The sequence below is a fragment of the Odocoileus virginianus genome, chromosome 2, assembly GCF_023699985.2.
Source record: "Odocoileus virginianus isolate 20LAN1187 ecotype Illinois chromosome 2, Ovbor_1.2, whole genome shotgun sequence".
NCBI classification, from domain to species: domain Eukaryota; kingdom Metazoa; phylum Chordata; class Mammalia; order Artiodactyla; family Cervidae; genus Odocoileus; species Odocoileus virginianus.
Window position 1 is genome coordinate 68,761,017 of NC_069675.1, and position 19,823 is coordinate 68,780,839.

General features: G+C 44.6%; 1 protein-coding gene across 1 annotated transcript; it reads left to right on the plus strand.

Moving 5' to 3' along the window:
* The first annotated feature begins 100 nt into the window (after positions 1-100).
* On the plus strand, positions 101-19,666 carry GTF3C2 (general transcription factor IIIC subunit 2). The gene is made up of 19 exons (XM_020886230.2): positions 101-189; positions 6,886-7,156; positions 7,319-7,640; positions 8,232-8,511; positions 10,307-10,401; positions 10,825-10,902; positions 11,052-11,150; positions 12,268-12,495; positions 12,666-12,777; positions 12,975-13,083; positions 14,342-14,367; positions 14,552-14,681; positions 16,508-16,652; positions 16,745-16,906; positions 17,082-17,169; positions 17,430-17,558; positions 17,846-17,998; positions 18,149-18,256; positions 18,552-19,666. The coding sequence occupies exons 2-19, from the start codon at positions 6,910-6,912 to the stop codon at positions 18,768-18,770; spliced, it is 2,730 nt and encodes a 909-aa protein (XP_020741889.1). The 5' UTR covers positions 101-189; positions 6,886-6,909; the 3' UTR covers positions 18,771-19,666.
* Positions 19,667-19,823: the final 157 nt, after the last annotated feature.

The following is a 19,823-nucleotide window of genomic DNA, read 5'->3' on the forward strand; positions in this document are numbered from 1 at the left end:
ACTGCATTATGGAATACATAGTCTAATAGAAAACGTTCTGGGGCACAAATTCCCGACCAAGCCCACGTGTTTACCTTGTGCACAGGGGGGGACGTCAATGAAGAGTAGCTACTAGATTTCGTCATAAAACGGCGACCAGACAGGCGGCGCCATCTTCGAACTTGGACTTCCGGAAGGACTTTGGTGAGGGTGAGTGTACCGCAGCGGGGTGTGAGGGGCCCCACGATTACTACCCCCCCTTCTTTTTTTGATAGCACTAAAACATTGGGAACCAATTCCGGCTCCGCTTTTCCGCCTCTGCTCAGCATCGCGACCTCCAGCCCCCAAGCTCCTACGGAAACCGCCGTGCTCCCCACCTCCCTAACCCACGGTGGCAGCCCCTATCTCTGATCTCCTCGGGTTTCGCCTTCTTTCCCAGAAAGGCGTCCGTAACATTTTATCCTGTGTCCCGGCCCCGGCGCTGCGAACATTGCAAACCTCGAACTCTGCGAACCTACTGTAGTTCTCAGCCTTAGGAAACTCACGGCTCACTTCCCGAAGAGGCTAGTAGTGGTGAAAGCTAACCCCACGCCCAGGACTGAGAAAGGGCAAGCAGTCACCCCTAGAGAGGTGGCGGGTCAGTCTTCTCCTTGTAGTGTGTTCAGCCTCTTCCTCGGCGAGGTCCTTCTAACCCTGGGGGTTGTGCCCCGCGCGCTGCAACCCCATTGGCGCAGCCAGGGGCCAGTTATGTTTCCCAATCTAGTCCTTTTATCACGCAGCAACTTGGCTTTCTGTTGGGGAAGGGAGAGGTGGCGACTTAAGCTTCACCCGCGAAACTCACTTTGTTAAAAGTGTGCAGGGTGCAAGCCCCATGGCCCCAGCGGCATATTATTACACAAACGTCATTCCTGTGCCTTCGTTCCTTTTTGCCACCCTTTCTTATCAACTGTAGTACTTTCTTGTTTTCTTTAAATTGATTTAATTTTAAGGTTTAACTGCTTTAGTCTTGATCTAACTAGTCCATGGATTTCATGGACTAGTTACAGTTTTTTTAAATACAAGTTAAAATAAAAACATAATCAAATAAAATTGTTCAGTTTTGTATCAGAAGTCATCTTGCAGCCCACCAGTTGTACCATAGGAACACTTTGGAAACAATGTATTAGACCATGCAGTGTGTGTAAAATAATTCCATATCTGCAGAACAGTGTTACCTAATCATTTTCTGTGGTTGGGGAGATCAGGCTGGCGGCCTTGGAGCAGCGTGGGAACCAGACAATTTGGGGTGCAGATGTAAAATTTTATAAATCCTGGTACAGATTTACTAAACCTCTTTTGCTTGTGTCCAAAATTTGTATTGTAAAGTCAAAAATGGAAATTAACCACCACGCCCTGCTGCTGCCTTCTCTGAGAAGTGAATCCTTATAGAGATTCTTGTACCTTGAGAAGTTAGTCCTTAAATCAACAAAGGTTAATTATTGCATTTACAATGTACCAGTTTCTGTATACAATAATGAATCAGACAGACAAGGTCCCTATCTTATGAAACTTATAAAGAAAATAGATATGGAATAAGTAAATTTGCATATCTCTTATTAAAAAATTCCAGATGGACTAAAGAGCTACATGTAAAATCTAAAACTAGAAAAATCATTAGAATAAAATAAAAGAAGATATTTTGTGTTCTGATGTTATTATCAATGGGGTAGGAAACACCTTTTTAAAGACACAGGAACTTCCTGGTGGTCTAGTGGTTAGGACTCTCCACTTCCACTGCAGAAGGCAGGGGTTCAATCTCTGGTCTGCAGCTAAGCTCCTATGTGAGGCAGGGTGGCCACAAAGACAGAGAAGCCATAAAGGAGAAGACTGAGAAATTTAACTTGTAAAATTTAACCTTAGTTTTGCAAAAAAACATAAATTAAAAAAGGTAGATACAGAGAGAAAATATTCACACATAAATAACTCCACAGATCAATAAGAAAATGATCAACTTGTCCTATAGAAGTGGGCAATTCATAAAAGACATAGATATCCAACATATAAAAAAGAAGTTGCTAACCTCAGTTATTATCAGGACAATGCAAATAAATGGGCTTCCCTGGTGGGTAAAGAATCTGCCTGAAATGAGGGAGACTTCACATGGGTTGTCCCTGGGTCGGGAAAATCCCCTGAGGGGGCGCATGGCAACCCACTCCAGTGTTCTTGCCTAGAGAACCCACATGGACAGAGGAGCCTGGCAGGCTATAGCCCATGGGATAGCAAAGAGTCCAACATGACTGAGTGACTAAAAGCACACACAAGGAGGAATTTTTTCACCCATCAGACTGGCAAGAATCAAAGATTGACAAGGGTAGTAAAATGCGTATATCCATTTTTACAGTTAGTGGGAGTATAAATTGATTTTCATCTTGGCGACCTGTTTGGAAGTATCAAATTTTGAAATGTGTGTACCCTTTAACCCAGTAATTTCACTTCAGATGATTATTCTAGAAAAATAATTTCTCATTACTGAAGAGATCTATACTTGAATATTCATTGCAATAGTATTTGTAATAGTATTATAATCCAATTGTTCATTAAATGGGAAATATCCAAATAAACTATAATCCTATGGAACACCACATAGTAACCCAGAAGAATGAGATAGATGTATGTGTACAGATGTGGAGAAATCTTCAAGATATATAGAAGTTCTCTTAACTGGTCTTCATTTAACTAATTCCCTCTGTTAACTGACCTTCTCCATTTCCTCTGTAAAGCATACAGACTGATGCCCATGGCACACTGACTCCTCGAAGCCTATAGATTTTTTTCCTATAGGTCTGATTACTCTCACTAGCTGATCTGAATGCTTGCCAAGAGTTATTGCATTGGTTCCCATCATTTTTAATGTCAGTTGATTTGTCACTATTTATATATTTGTGACATATGTTTAAATTTTAAGGAAATTTGAATATTTATGAGTTAACGTTTCTATTAAAACTGAGTTGAAATACGGCAGATAACACAGGTGTTTTATTGTTATTTACATTCTACACATATTTATAAGTATTTTGTATCAACTAGAGGTTTTATACAAACCTAAAAAAGAAAAGAAAGCAAACTAAATTGAGTACTTTGGAAGGACAAAAGCAGTGAGTTTGCAAATAAGCAAAAAAACTGCAAAGCAGCTGTAAAGACAAGAAACAAGTGAATTGTTAAATTTTAGAAAGTGTTTGCTCCAATTCAGAAGGAGGCAAGGGAAAGGAAAAGGATAAGCATCTCTAGTTCCCTTGGGTGGGCCCAGAGAGGGCATGAAGCTAGAACACAACTGGAAAGCTTGACTTCAGAAAGTGGATGAGGGACTCAGAAGCAGGGAGTGTTAGTTATTTGACAAGAAATTGAAGTATGGCTTTTGGTTGTTTTTTCTTTTTAAATATTTGTTTGACTCTGTCAGGTCCTAGTTGCAGCACACAAAATCTTCCTTGTGGTGCACAGATTCTCTGTGGAACGGGGGCTCAGTTGCTGTGTGACACATAGAGTCTTGTTCCTTGACTAGGGATCGAACCTGCCCCTGCATTGCAAGATGAATTCTTGACTGCTAGTTTTTTAGTTTTTGTTTCAGAAATCTAAGACTTAGTCATTTGCTGAAGACTATGGGATTAGACACTAAAGGAGAGGGTATGGGAGCTGACAGAAATAAAGTGTGACTTTAGTGCCCAACCAGCTTAGATGTACTGGTTGCAATAGGTGATTGCTTCATCCAGGGATTGAGTTTTGCCAGGCCTATGAAACAGATGAAAAGAAAGGAAGTTTGTAATATCAACAAGAATCTGATTAAAATAAAGGAGTCTAAACTAGATGGGATATGGCTGACACAGGGAGAAACTGGAGTGATCAGTGGATAGTGGAGTAATTAACATGGTGAAGAGTAGATATAGTGATCACAGTTGGCCAACCTGGCTGTAATGATGGGAGGTCCTGATCAGACAGTGGGTGTCTTAGTGATTTTGGAGGTTAAAAAAAGGTTTTATATGTTGGCAAGGTCCAGGCTGTGACAGTGGAGTGGATACCAGTGATTTAGCCAGATGTTACGGGCTTGGAAGGAAAAGGTTTTACAAGATGAGGAGGACTTTTCGGTCAAGAATTGGCACTGGAGAGGAACTGAGAAAACACTGATCCCACTTTCTACCCTGGGGTAAGTGGGATTCGAGAGAATGAGCAACCTCCACTTGAGAGCCTGGAAAGCTCAAAACTTCATTTCCTGGAAATTTTCCATTCAAGATTTTGAATATGATTTAGGTCTTGCAAATCAAATAAGCTCTTGAAGAACTCAAATTTAGACTTGAGTTTAGAAAGGAGTCAGGCCAGAGGGCATGCATTTTGCTATTGCAGATTGTGGCTGTGACACAGTTCTGGATCTAAAAGCCAGAGAAGAGTCTGCCTCAGTTGATCACTGTCTGATTATTGCAGAGGCAGCTTGTTTATGGAGCCATCACCTATTGTAGGGGCTTCTTGATTCAGCTGTGACTCCCCACCATAGCAGAGGAGAGGCCATGTGGTTCTTGAACCAGCAGCTATGAACCACTTCTCAGTTTGACAAGTACTTGTTCCTAAACTTTTTTTTCCCCTAACCCTTCCTCTATTTGGAGGATTACTTTTGTAATTTGTAGAAACTTGTATATTTAGAATGTCATCCTGTTACCTTTACATGAATGATAATTAAGAATTCTCTTGATCCTTTTGTTTCTTTATCCTCTGGCATCAAATGTTTCTAAGAACTCCCAGGCTGACCTGATTCTCTCCCACCCCCACTTGTAGGAGAAATTTAGTCTTCATTCAGATATTTCTTGATGAGTCTTTATTGATTTTTGTGTCCTTTTTATACAATAAGCCCTTTTAACTTTAGGCTGAGATCTTCCTTTACTTCAGGGAAGTACACATTCTATTTTTCATTTCAGGAAATTTTCTTTTGTTAGGTCTTTGAACATTTTTTTCTGTTCCCATTTTTCTTCTCTCTTCTTTAGAAATAGCAATTATTCATATATTGGCTCCCCACTTTCTGTTTTCACCCATACCATCTTCTCACTAGTCACCGTTATCTCTTTATAGTCTGCATGGTTTCTCTCAAACGCCTTTCATACCACTGATTGTCTTTTCAGTAGTTTCAACATTTTGCTTCTCCTCTGATTTTCATTTCTTTGATTTTATCTTTTATTCAGTTTCTTTCCTTATGACTACCAACTCTTTTTTTTTGCCTTGCCATTGTTTTATCTCTTCTTTGATCTCTTATTTCTTGAATTTCACATCTCTGGCTTTTTTGAAAGTATATAGGTTTTTGTTGGAAAATTTCTTGTTTTCTAGAGACATTCTTTGAAACGGTATTTTTCACCTTTTTCATTTGAGTCCTTTTTATTCTTTCTATAGCAACTATGCATAGGTCCCATTGGATCCTTTTTGCTTATTTCTGATTTTGAATGGAGTAGTTCTCTCAGGGTTTGCTGTTTACCAGAGAACAATGTGGGCTTCCCTGGTGGCTCAGTGGTAAAGAACCTGCCTGCCAATGCCTGAGATGCAGGTTCAATCCCTGGGTCAGGAAGATCCACTGGAGAAGGAAATAGCAACTCACTCTGGTCTTCTTTCCTGGGAAAGAAGGGAAAATCCCAGGGACAGAGGAGTCTGGTGGGCTACTGTCCATGGGGTTGCGAAGAACAGGATACCACTTGGCAACTAAACAGCAACAAAGAGAACTATGCAGGTGGAGTCTCATTGCCTCTACTTACCTTGATATTGTTATATTGTATCTTTTGCATATGGTGTTATAATGTATCCTTAGCACCTGAGTTAGAGAGTTGGCTGTTCCTATAGTTTATAAGGATATCTTCTTCCAGAGAGACAACTGGAAATTTTAATTTGTATGATATTTCTTATGGTATTTGTATTAACACACTTTCCACTGAGGCTGAAGAATTCTTCATCCTTAAGACATATACAGATCTATGGAGGGATTCCTTCTTTGATCTGAGTTATTTCTTTCCTTTTGTCACAGACAGGTAGGTTATTCTGGTTGCAAACTGGGCCCTTGCAGAGTTCTCTGTTGCTCAGGTTTTTGGTGTGGCGGTCAATGTTTTATTTATCTCTGTCAGTTTACTTTGGTCTGTGGTTGCATAGCTGACTTTTTGGATTTGAAGAAAATGAAGATCCGTGACTATTTTTTAGTCTATTCTTCAATGTCTAAATAGTTTCTTAATGTAGTGGGATGTCCCTTAATTGTCTCATAGGCTACCACCTCCTCCATCCAGCTGAAAGAATGCTAGGACACTAGAAATTACCTATCCTTAAATAAATCTGCACCTTGACTAATATTCACAAAGATGGATATTAGCTCTAGTTATCCTGTCCTCCTTCATTTTGATCTAAATTTTATAGTATCTGGCAGCTATACTTTATAGTTTATTTTAGAAACTTGTGGCCCTTTCCTGCATTCATAACAGGTGATTTTTTTTCCCTTTTTTTTTTTTAAAGAGAGGAGTGATTTATTTCATTGGGTTTCAGGGAAAAGGGTTAAATAATTGTTCATTCACTTTAAATCATCTGAATAAAGCACTTAGAATAGTACTTGACACATAGTAAGCATTTACTAAATGGTAGCTTGTTATTGTTGTTCATTGTCAGTTTCATGAGGTCAGGCACCTTGTCTGCCTTACTTATTGTCATGTTACCAGTTCCTAGAATAGTGCCTGTTATATAGAAGATGCTTAGGAATTACTGCTGAATGAATGAATGACCAGAGTTTGGGTTTCTGGTTGGTGGGGAAGGTGGGGGGAGGTTGGAGGAACAATGATGAGAAAGACAGGAAAGTGGAAAAATCTGAACTCTTACCAGAAGCTTTTTCCTTCTAGTCATCTATATGTCTCTTGCATGCAGGGGCAGCCATTTTTTGGGGTGCTGATGGATACCTACGGGGTCGGCTATATGGCTCTGGAGGAGGCCGGCCCCGTGGGGAACATGACTGTGGTAGACTCTCCTGGACAAGAGGTGCTAAACCAGCTTGACGTCAAGGCCTCCTCAGAAACAACCAGTGTGGAGGCTTCCATAGAGATGTCATTACCTACCCCTTTTCCTGGATATGAGGATTCTCTTGATGAGAGGAGGCTCCTTCCAGAACAGGAAAGCCTCTCCAGACTGCAACAGCAAGGTATGTCCCTTGACCTTTCAGCCTTTTAGCCCCCCATGCTCGGCTTAAGATGAATGAGAGCAGGTCAAGCTCATAGGACTTTACAACCTGGGTATGGTGTAATCTGTTCCAAAGAGGTTTGAGCTCTGGTCCCATCTCACAGACCCATATTCTTCTCTACAGATCTTTCTTCAGAGATGTCAAAGGTCCCAAAGCCTAGGGCCTCAAAGCCTGGCCCGAAGAGAGGTGGTAGGACACGGAAAGGCCCCAAAAGGCCCCAGCAGCCTAATTCTCCATCAGCCCCTCGGGTTCCTGGTCTCTTAGATCAATCCAACCCTCTGTCCACCCCCATGCCTAAGAAACGAGGTCGAAAGTCCAAGGCAGATCTGCTACTGCTGAAGTTGTCCAAAGGCCTAGATCAGCCAGAGTCTCCACATCCAAAGATGCCCCCTGAGGACTTTGAGACCCCTCCTGGGGAACGACCCCGCCGAAGGGCTGCCCAAGTGTAAGGATTGTGGGGCACAGCTTGGTGGAGGGGGGCTGGGGTGAAGGGGTGGGGGTGGGGCAGATGCTGGAGAGATGAGTGAACTGTGGTGAGGTGTCAGGTAAGCAGGGGTGGTGCTGGGTTCTGGGCACTTGAGCAATCTTCTAGGTCTTACCACAGCAGTTTCTGTCTGTGGTTAAATTCTGTCTGTGGGAGGTTTCTTTCTGTATCTCATCCTATCACATTTTTCACTATTTCCTCCAAGTCTTCACTGCAGTTTTACTGCCCTGTATACGTCAGTAAATATGTGTCCTTCCATTCTTTCCATTTTCCCTCAATGATTTCTGACTGTGGTAGATTGTGAAGTGCTTCAGACTTGGAGTCAGAAGACCTGGGTTCAGATTCCACATATGTGATCTGAATCATCTTGGCCAAGTCACCTAACTTTCCTGGGTTTCTGTTTCTGCATCTGTCAAAGGGGAAGGGAAATTAATAGCCATTTCACACGGTCACTGGGAGGATCTAGTGAGATGAGAATCAGTCAAGTGTCAGGCAGAGTGGGTTCTGGGTGAAGTGGCTGTGCTGTGGCTCTGACTCCGCCCTGTCCTGCAGGGCACTTCTGTATCTTCAGGAACTGGCGGAAGAGCTCTCAACAGCCCTGCCTGCTTCAGTGTCCTGTCCGGAGGGCCCCCAGGTGAGCAGCCCTACCCAACCGAAGATAATCCAGCCTCAGGCAGCCTGTCTCCGTGGAGAAGGGGATAACACCACACGGGATGAAGACTTCGTTCTCCAGGTTGAGGCTGAAGAAGCAGAAGAAAGTGAGGCCCCAAGTGAGAACTCTTCTGACCCTGAACCTGCAGCACCCCGAAGCACTGCCCGAGGATCTACTCAGGTAACCTGAGTGGACAAGAAAGTGGAGGGGGAAATAGGAGGATTATTGGGGGGATCATCAGGGTGCCCAGAATGCAGGCTTTAGCCTAGTAACTAAGATGGCCAAAACAAGGGAAAGTTAAGAAAGAGCAAGTTCAAACACAGTTGAGATTCTGGGAGCTGAGGGTGTTACTAAACAAAATTATTTGTTCATACATTGAGCATCTCCTCTGTGCTAGGAAACACAATCATGAATAAGACAGGGTCCTCCATTACAAAGGTTACAGTGTAATAAATGCTGCACCAGGAGTGAACAGAATGCTTTAGGCATATAGAGGAAGGATGGTTGACTGCTAAGACTTCATAATGAAATGCTAGTTGAGTTAGGTCTTGAAAGCAACAGAAGTTTGCCAGAGAGGATGATTTCCTAGAAATTGGTTGTGGCCTGCAGCATAGGGCCTGGGCTAAAGTGGGGAAGATTAGGCTAGAAAGGATGAAAGAAATGAAACTGGTAGGAGCCAACAAAGAGTATGGACATGTATAATTATAGTAAAATAGATATAACAAAATTTGCTGTTTTAAAATGTACAATTCAGGGGCATTCAGTGCATTCACAATGTAGTATAACCATCACCACTATCCATTTCCAAAACCTTTGTCATCCCAAACAGAAACTCTATACAGCAATGGTAGAGTTTTTAGGTAGGAAAAGAACTTGATCGGTTAGGAAAATAGGTTGATTTGCAGTTGACATGAGAAGACAGCTTCAGTTCTCTAAGTGAGAGGTGGTAAGGGCCTAAAGTAAGCAGTGGAGGAAGAAAAGATGAGGAGACAGATACGAGAGATATGTAAAAGAATTAATAGCAGTTGGGAGTTGAAGGCGAGGAAAGGGTAGGAGTTTCCAACTTTGATGATGCTCTCATACACTGAACTTGGGAACACAGAAAGGGTGGGGTATGCAGGAAGGGTGAAGGTGGACAGGCGAAGTGATGAGTTTACTTTCTGACATGTCAGGTTGGAGGGGCCAGTGGGTCAAGGGCCATCCTCCTGGAGACATCTGGTTGCCAGTCAGATATACGGGACCAGTGCTTTACTCCTCCCAGGTGCAACATTTAAGGGAGCACCAAAACCCTCTAATAAAGATAAATGTCTCAATGCAACATTTTAAAAATCAAAATTAATGCAACTAATCTATGATGAAGAAAATATAAAAATTTTCAGTAAAGGCAGGAAGTATACTAGTGATATTCATTTTTGCCTCAAGTTCTAATATGACTCAGCACCACATTGTATGAGTCTAGATTTTGTAGAAAAGTTGAGACTGAGTAAAGTTTGCATTTGCTAAGATGCAGTCAGGCATAAAAATGGGGGTCAAAGCCATGAGTCAAAGGATGAGATTACCAGGAGTACATGTATTGAGGGTTGAGAAGACAGAGGAACTCTAGGAAACACCATCAGTGACTAAACATCAAAGGAGAGAGAGACTACAAAGGTATAGCGGTGGGAGGAATAAGGAGAGACTACCCCCAGGGCAGGAGCTTCAGGAAGCAAATAGGAGTGCTCTGAATCAAGTGCTGTAGAGACACACCAAGGAAGATGAACAGAAAATAGAGAGCAGGTTTTGCTGGAGAAGTAAGAGCAAAAGATGGAGAGGTCATTGTAATGGTTAAGATACAAATCTTTTAAGATGCTGATAGGGGAAAAATTAGTGAGCAAGTAGTACCAGGAGAAGAAAAAGCTGGGAAAGCTCTCTCCTGGGGACATTTCTCTAGCCTGTAAAATTCTCTAACTTACATTTTCTTCAATTTGATCCTCAGAAGCAGAAGCCCCACGTCCGGGGAATGGCTCACAATGGTTTACCAAATCACATCATGGCCCCTGTTTGGAAGTGCCTTCATCTCACCAAGGATATGTGAGACTTGGGGAATGGGAGCTGGGGATGAAAGGTCGGGGTGGAGAGCAAAGGAAACCGAGGACCCAGCCTAGCAGTGGGGTTGTGAGAAGTGGGGGCAGGCACCCGCAGGGTAGAACATGGGGAAGACACTTGTAACTCAGAGGTACTGCTCCAAAGGCAGAAGCTGTCAAGCTGTGCAGTCCGATATGGTAGCCACAAGCCACATGAAGCCATTTAAATTTCATTTAAAATTAATGAAATATAATTAAAAGTCCAGTTTCTCTGTTACTCTAGCCACATTTAAGTGCCTAATAGCTACTTGCAGCTCGTGTGTTAGATTAGCACAGATAACAGATCGCTCCCATCCTCACAGAAAGTTATGGGGCAGCGCTGCTCTGGAATTTCTCTCCTCCTTCACTAATGCTACTTCTGCTTCTCCAGCCGAGATCAGAAGCATTCATACTGGGAGTTTGCGGAATGGATTCCTTTAGCCTGGAAGTGGCGCTTGTTATCTGAACTGTAAGTTGAAGGGGTATCTTTGAAATCTAGGAGCAGGTGACACCCCTGGAGACAGAAGGGTAACTGAGGACTCTAGATTGATCATAGGAATCCCAGTATAGGTGAAACTTTCCCTCATTTAGACTGTTGTTCCCTTTGCCATCCCCCAGTGAGGCAGCTCCCTACCTGCCTCAGGAGGAGAAGTCCCCGCTGTTTTCTGTACAACGTGAAGGACTTCCTGAAGATGGCACCCTCTACCGAATAAACAGGTGACGGTCGCATCTTTTTTTCTGATTCTGGGAGACAGAAGTATCTGGATGTCAAAAGGGATGGGAGATTGGCCCTGTGCCTCCCTGAGTGCTGGTCCAGTTGGTCCCAAGGCTAGGAAAGATACCTATATCTGCTCACCCCCTCTAATCTTCAGCGCTTATCTCTGCTGGCCAGACTGAGGGAGCCTAGGGAGGTTGAGGGTGGAACAAGTTTTCAAGGTCACATCTACTCAGCTAGACCTGGACAGACTGGCCCTAGAGTGAACACTGTAGTGAACCAGAATGCATGGCCTGTCACCTTTGAAGGTGAGCCTGGAGCTAGACAGACTTCGGGAAGGAAAGGAGGAAGATAACATGGTGGCTAGGACTGGTCTCACTTGTAGACTGTGAGTGATGTTCTGGTGCTTGCTTAAGTCAGGAGCTCCAGGTGGCGCTCCCATTCTGTCTGCATTCCTTTTTTTTTTTTTTTCTTTTTTAAGAGCAGTTTTAGGTTCACAACAAAACTTAGAGGGAGGTACAGAGAGTTCCCATATACTCCCTCTCTCCCCACCACCAGCCTCCCCCCTCCCCTGACAAGCACAGCCTTCCCCATTATCAACAATCCCTCACCAGAGTGGTGCATTTGTTTCGATTGATGAACCTGTACCAACACATCACAGTCGCTCAAAGTCCATAGTTTTCTTTGGGTTCACTATTACTGTTGTACATTTCATGGGTTTGGTTAAAGGTTTAATGACAGGTATCCATCATTATGGTATCATACAGAGTATTTTCACTGCCCTAAAAATACTCTGTGTTCTGCCTTTTCATCCCCTACCTCTCCCACCCTCAGCCTCTGGTTATCACTGATCTTTTTACTGTCTTCATAGTCTTAACTTTTCCAGAATGTCTTATAGTTGGAATCAGACAGTATGTGGCCTTTTCAGGGGTGCTCCTTCACTTAGTAATGTGCATTCAAGTTTCCTTCATGCCTTTTCATGGCTTGATAGGTCATTTCTTTTTAGTTCCAAATAATTTTCCGTTGTCCGGATGTATCACAGTTTATTTATCCATTCACCTGCTGAAGTCCTTACTGCCTTTTACTAGCACCTTTTTTTCATCTTTGCCTTTTCTCTAGATTTAGCTCTATCACAGCACACCCAGAGCGCCTGGATGTGTCTTTCTTCACGGGGGGCCCGCTCTGGGCTCTGGACTGGTGTCCCGTGCCAGAGGGGTCAGCAGCCTCGCAGTATGTGGCTCTTTTCTCCAGCCCTGACATGAATGAGACACACTCACTGAGCCAGCTGTATTCAGGCCCTGGGCTGCTTCAGCTCTGGGACCTGGGGACCTTGCAGCAAGAAAGCTGGTGAGGTGGGGCTGGGACACTGCCAGGGGAGAGTGGTGGAGGAGGAAATAAGGGTGGGTCTGGGCTGGGGGCAGGGGAAGGCTCAGACTGGGTTGAGACAAGGGGGACGCAGGCTCTGGAAGCTCCAGACCCTTCCTTCCTACCCATTCTCTGCACATGCTCTCTCTCAGTCTTGGCAACAGAGCCCACTTTGTCTACGGGATAGCTTGTGACCACGGCTGCATCTGGGACCTCAAGTTCTGCCCCAGTGGAGCATGGGAACTTCCAGGCACCCCTCGGAAGGTACTTCCCACTTGACTGTGGGATGGCCCTTGGCCTCAGCCAGAACAAAGGGGCCCTGGGTCTTCCCAGAGTTGGAGAGTGGGGGGTGGAGTTTTTCAGCAACTCCACATCAGATTTTCAGCGACCAGAAGCTCACACATTTTCTGAGACATGCTTGCCAGCAGCAAGTCTCAGTGCAGATCTGTCTCACCCTCTAGGCACCTCTCCTGCCCCGACTGGGTCTCCTGGCTCTTGCCTGCTCAGATGGGAAGGTGCTGCTGTTCACTCTGCCCCATCCTGAGGCCCTGCTGGCTCAGCAGCCCCTAGGTGAGTATCATAGCAAGGAGGCTGGGGCTGCTGGAGTTGTGGGCCAGAGCATAGAAGGGCCTGCCCACCCCCCACCCCAGCCTGAAACTCCTCCAGGCCCAGCGTCTCCAGTGCAGAGCTTTGCCCTGTCCCTCCTCCCATTCTGACCTCATTCTTCCCCATTCTTTTACTTCTGTCTTTGGCAGCCTGCACGCGGTCCTCTCTTTTGCAGTCTCGTAACTGCCCTCTTTGAGCACGTTGTCTTTGATCTACACTTCCGTGCTCTCCTGTACTCTCAGGTCTTCCCCCTCTCACTGCCCCAGTTAACTGGCTGTGTGAGGAGCTGCCGCAGGCTGAGGCTGGTGCCTGGGGCTTGTCTCCTGCCATACTCCTCTTCCTCCCCCAACCCTGTCCTCACCTCTCCTGCCCTCACCACCACACATACATGAGAACACGCTCTTTGTTGTAAAGGGAAGGAGAATTGGAGCTGAAGGTGAGCATGAAGAGGAAGGGGCAGAGAAAGGCAGCTCCCATTTGATTAAATTTATTTGTTTTTCAACAGTACTGCATGTTTAAAGAAGAGGGCCCCTAGGTTTGAACTCTGAGAAATCCCCTATTTAGTGGTTTCTGGTGTTAGGCATGGATTGAGTGAGAATTAAGTGAGGACAGAGGTGTACAGACAATTCTTTCAGGATGTTAGGCTGTGAAGGAGATCATAATAAATGAGGGTGGTGGCTGGAGGTGAATGATGGGTAAAGGGGGAGGGTTCCTTTGCAGCCCAGTGGTTAAGAAGCCGCCCTTCCAATGCAAAGGAGGACAGGTTCAATCCCTGGACAGAGAACTAAGGTCTCACATGCCACGAGGTATGGTCAAAATAAGGGGTAAAGGAAGGCTTTGCATTGTTCATTTGATTAACCAGAGACAAGAGTGCATGTTTTACTTCTGTGTTTGCAAGTGACCCAATAGCGGGAAAGAAAGTGGAGAGTGCAGAAGAGGGGAGATCAGATGAGCCACGCTCTGGACAAGGAAAGAGGATGAGAAGAGAGCAGAGTGGAGAGATTAGCCATTCTTATAGGAGGAAAGGTACAGTCAGGTAGAACAGGAGGAAAGATGGATCTGGGGGCAGGCAGAGGCAAGTTCACACACTGATGGTGGCAAGAGAAAAGTGAGAAGGAGGGGCATTGTTGAGAGCGCAGGGGTGCTGGTCTGTGAGCTCAGCCTGGTTGGGACCCCAGCCATCTAGATCCAAAACTTCAGTTTCTGCTCTTCTTCCTCACAGATGCAGTGAAGCCTGCCATCTATAAGGTGAGTGAGGAGCCTGCTCCCTTAGCCGAGGCTCCATCTTCTAGAGCCTCCCTTACCAATTCCACAGTGAGTCTCCTCCTACCTCTGGAAAATCTCCCACCCCATGCTGACTAAACATTGATTTGAGCCTTCATTCCAGACAGTAGTTATCCCTAACCCTGGTCTTGTCTCTCTGTCCCTGCAGGTTCAATGTGTGGCAACCCTCCAGGTAGGGTCTATGCAAGCTTCAGACCCCTCTGAGTGTGGTCAGTGCCTTAGCCTGGCTTGGATGCCCACCCGGCCCCACCACCACCTGGCTGCTGGATATTACAATGGTAAAAAACAAAGCAAAACATAGGGAACTATTGCTCTTTAAACTTTTATATATGCTTGTTTTTTGGTTGTTGTTTCCCTTTTGGTTCAGTGTTCAACATTATGTAGTTATAAATATTTGTGCGTGTAGAAAAAATACAGAGAAGAGAAAAATATCACTGACTTTCCACTCAGAAAAAAAAAAATTAAGAATAGATAAACATCATTTCTTGCTGTTTTCTATGCATATACAAAGATAAAAAGATTAGATGGAAAGAAAGAATTCTATAAAAATGGGATCATAAAGATACTTTTAAGATTAAAAAGGAAAAGAATAAAAAATTATAAATAATATTAAGTAATTGGTATCATTAGGTTGTTACTGTTTTTAATTTTTTATTTGTTTGAATTGGATCTTAGTTGCATCATGTGGGATCCTTCCTTGTGGTGCATGGACTCTAATTGTGCCACAAGGGCTCAACTAACTTGCTCTGTGGCATGTGGTATCTTAATCCCCCAACCAGGGGTTGAACCCGAATCCCCAGCATTGCAAAGTGAATCCTTAACCACTGGACCAGCAGGGAAGTCCCAGTTGTTACTGTTTTTAAATAACAGTTTCACTTTTAGGCACACCAGTAGACTTTCTGCTGGGGATGAGGAAGTTAGCACTCTTACCCTGCTTCCTCTCATCCCTCTCACCATCTCCTGTGTCCCTTTTGGTGATCTTATTCTCACATTATCAAGGTATGTGATACTTGATGCTGTTTTGCCATCTTAATTCCCAGAATTACTTAATCTTAACTCTATATTGAAAAGAGTGCCAATCTCCACCAGACCTTTCATCTCAGGCTTCCTCTCCATGGTTCTGTTATTTATATTGCTTAGCTGTAATTCACTGTCAAGTTTTTTCAAGTAAGGCTCATAGGTGCTACATTTACTGAGTTTCTGTATAAAAAAGGGATGTCTTTTACATTGATCAAAGTTATACTTTTAATTACCTCATCCTCTGCCAGGCTGGTCAGCTTGCTTTGGATCAGCCCAGTTAGTTTGTCCATTTGTTTTCTATTCCTCTACATGTTGCTTTTGGCTCTTTGCCTGTTCTCTTTGCCTTAGAGTAGAGTTGGCAAACATTTCTGTTCAGGTTCAGACAGTGAATATTTTATGCTTTGTGGGCTGTTTGGCCATTGTTGGAACTATCCAACTCTGCCATTGTAAAGTGAAAGCAGACACAGACCTCAGGGAAACAAATGGGTGTGGTCATGTTCCAGTCAAACTTAACTTACCAAAACAGGCAGCAACCTGTGTTTGGCCCACGGGCTATAGTTTGCCAACCCTTGTCCTAAAGGGTTTATCCTTAAAAAAAAAAAAAAAAAACCTTGACTTTTATTTACTGGGTGCATTCAACCTGTCTTTCAATGGTAGATCTCAAACTAAGCTATTTTATGTTGATGAGCACTGGAACTAAAAATATCAGGTTGAGTCTTTAAATCATGGAGGGAATGTTGGCTAGCTAATCATGATCCCTTCATCGTAAGGGATCCGATCTGAGAGTAGAAGACATAGGTCCTAGGAGCCAGAGAAAGAAATTAGAGCAAGGAAAAGAGATTATTATGTGCTGTGCTCAGTCGTGTCCAACTCTTTGCCACCCTATGGACTGTAGCCTGCCAGGCTCCTCTGTTCATGGGATTTTCCAGGCAAGAAGACTGGAGTGGGTTGCCATTTCCTCCTCCAGAGGATCAAACCCATGTCACCTGCATCTTCTGCATTGGCAGGTGGATTCTTTACCACTGAGCCACCAGGGAAGCAATAACCTGACTTTAACACCTACACATTCTGTCCTGACCCTCAGGCATGGTGGTTTTATGGAACCTTCCCACGAACTCACCCCTGCAGCGGATACGGCTCTCTGATGGCTCCTTGAAGCTCTACCCCTTCCAGTGTTTTCTAGCCCATGACCAGGCTGTGCGTACTCTTCAGTGGTGCAAAGCTAACAGGTATTGAACAGGGGCGGCTGTGGAGGTGGAGGTGAGGACAGGCTGACTCTTCCAGAGTTGTTCAGATTTGATCTTCTCCCGTCTTCCCACAGTCATTTCCTAGCCTCTGCAGGGAGTGACCGGAAAATCAAATTCTGGGACCTTCGACGACCTTATGAACCAATAAATTCTATCAAGCGCTTCTTGAGTACAGAGCTGGCCTGGCTGCTCCCCTACAATGGTGTCACTGTGGCTCAGGACAACTGCTATGCCTCGTACGGCGAGATGGAGAGAGGATGAGCACTGGGGACAGGCCCTCAGGGTTGGGGTGCACTGTGCCAGATTGTTGTGGGGAGAGGAGGGTTGTTTCACTGAGGGAGTCTGGATTCTGGGGAAGAAATGAGTCTAATCTTAGAAAAAGGAAGATTTTCTTTTCTTTTTCTCTTACAGTTATGGACTCTGTGGAATTCACTACATTGATGCTGGTTACCTTGGTTTCAAGGCCTATTTCACTGCTCCTCGAAAAGGCACTGTCTGGGTGAGCCCCTCTCTTCCAAACCTTCAGTATACGCAGGCAAATAGTTCCAAGTGGTGGTCAGAAAGAGGCCATAGGTTTGGAAAGAAAGAGAAAATAGGTGTGTGGTAATTGTCATCAAGGATATGGATTATGTTAAAATGATTTATGCTTGTTTATGTGACTATGTCTCTCCCCCTTCAGACTGTGCAGTTGTTAGCAGTTCACAGAACTGAAATTAATAAGTGAGTGAGTGAACAACAAATATCTGTCTCTCCTATTAGAGTCTTTCAGGATCTGACTGGCTCGGGACAATAGCCGCAGGAGATATATCTGGAGAGCTCATTGCAGCTATATTGCCTGATATGGCACTGAACCCAACAAATGTCAAGCGACCTTTAGATCGAAGATTCGTACGTATATGAATATTTAATAGCACCATCTGTTGGGTCCTAATCCACCTGACCTCCCAAATTAGTGCTGCCAAGTAGCAGAAGAATCTCCCAGCCCCAGTATTCTCCCTAGAAGTCTTAGCATAGAGTTGTACATAATCTCTCCTACCCTTGTGTAGCTGAACATAGGTTTAAACATTCCCGTTTCTTCTACCTTAAAGTCTTTCCTGCTCCAAACCAATTTTCTCTCTTTTACTTTTATCTGGTCTTCAGTATTACAGGACCTAATTTCACATTCTTCTTTCTAGCCTATATATAAAGCAGATCTGATACCATATCAGGACAGTCCTGAAGGTCAAGACCACACTTCTGCTTCATCTGGGGCCCCCAACCCTCCCAAGGCTCGAACTTACGCTGAAACGGTCAACCATCACTACTTGCTGTTTCAAGACACAGATTTGGTAAATTGAGGCCAGGAGAATGGGTGCAGCATTAGAAAACGTAGAAGACGTGAGTCCTTGTATAGCAGGGGATCCGGAGGAGTTGCAGCACAAAGATGCAAAACTAAGAATCTGCTCGCTTTCTCTCTCCTCTCGTACCCTCCTCCCCAGCGTTCGTTCCACGGTCTGCCCCACAGAGAACCGATGCTGCGCATGCAGGAGGGAGAGGGGCAAACGCGGCTCTGCCTGGACCGGCTGCAGCTGGAAGCTATTCACAAGGTAGGAACCTTACCCCTCATCTTCCTGTCCTTCATCTCATCTCCTCCCAACTCTGGGCCTGTGAGCCATGTAATCAGAGAGGAAAAGGCAACAGATGGCGCAGGAGAGGAAACAGCTCCACACGCTCATCCTCCGGAGCATGACAGACGCCTTCTTCACGGTCTTCTCATCCTGCTTCTCACCCCATCATGGTCCTGTTCTTTCAGATTGAGGCCCTTCTTTTTGCTCTTACAGCTCGGACTCACCCTGAAGTACCAACTCTGAGCGTCGCTTTTGTTTTGTTTTCTTTTCACAGGTACGTTTCAGTCCAAACCTGGACTCCTATGGATGGCTGGTCTCTGGAGGGCAGTCGGGGCTGGTTCGGATCCATTTTGTCCGTGGACTCACCTGTCCACTGGGCCACCGTATGCAGCTTGAAAGCCGAGCCCATTTCAGTGCTATGTTCCAGCTGGCCTCCCCCTCTCCAGGGCCTGGCTTTCCTCCAACCAGCCATTGCCTTCTGCCCGGTCCTTAGTCATGGTCCCCACAGGACCCTTGGAATGAAGTCTGCCGAGAACAGTTGGCTCCGAGCACACAGCCATAGGAACTGGGGCCTTCCTGGACAGTGATGCTGCCAGGCCTGGATCTTTAGACCTGCCTCCCCAGGACCCCTTAGATTCCTCTCCTTCCACAGACTTCTCCTGTCATCATGGCCCCCCGCGGGCAGGGGGGTTCTCCCTCCACAAACTCTCAAGTCTCAGCATAAAACTATGACTCACAAGAAACACTCAGCCTGACCTAGGCTTGGGAGTCAAATTGCTCATATTGAGCATATTGTGAAGTGGGTAAAGCTAAGTAAAGGTACTGGGTGTTTTTGAGACCACATGTGAGTGGGTGTTTGGAGAACTGGAAAGGGTATCTGCATGAAGGCTCCTGTCTGACTATATTCTGGATCCAATATTACTGCCTTCCTAACTTCCTCTTTAGAGTACCCAACACACAGGCCCACGAGCAGGTGATGGTAACTCATTGGACTGAAGCTGCTTATAGGACTTCCTAACACACCACAGACACCTTGCCAACAGAAGAGTGGCTCAGATCTTACTTGCTCCTACTTATGAAATATTCCCAATCACTGGTCATCTGACCCTTCTTGAGCACTCCTAGACAGTCATGTTTTTAAAATCTTCCTTTATATCAAGTCAAAGAGTATACCTCTATACATTTTACCATGGGTGTTAGGAAATCTAGTCACTCTTCCCTGTGATTGCTCTTTTAAGTATTTAAAAATAGCTATCATGTGTTTCCCAAGTCTTTTCTTCTCTAGATTAAATATCATCAATTACTTTAACCATTCTTTTACCCGTCATGATTTTTGATCCTTTTGTCACGTTGTTGACTTATTAAACATATTTAGCTACTTTATTTCAATTCTCTGTATAGGAGGTATTTAAAATCCAAGCACAGTAGTATATTATATCTCATCTTGTTAAGAGTCCTCTTGTGGGATGTTGCAGACTCACAGTGACCGTAATATTGCCTGTTAAGCAAGGATGGACCACCCCCGCCGCCAAGGAGAACTAGGCAA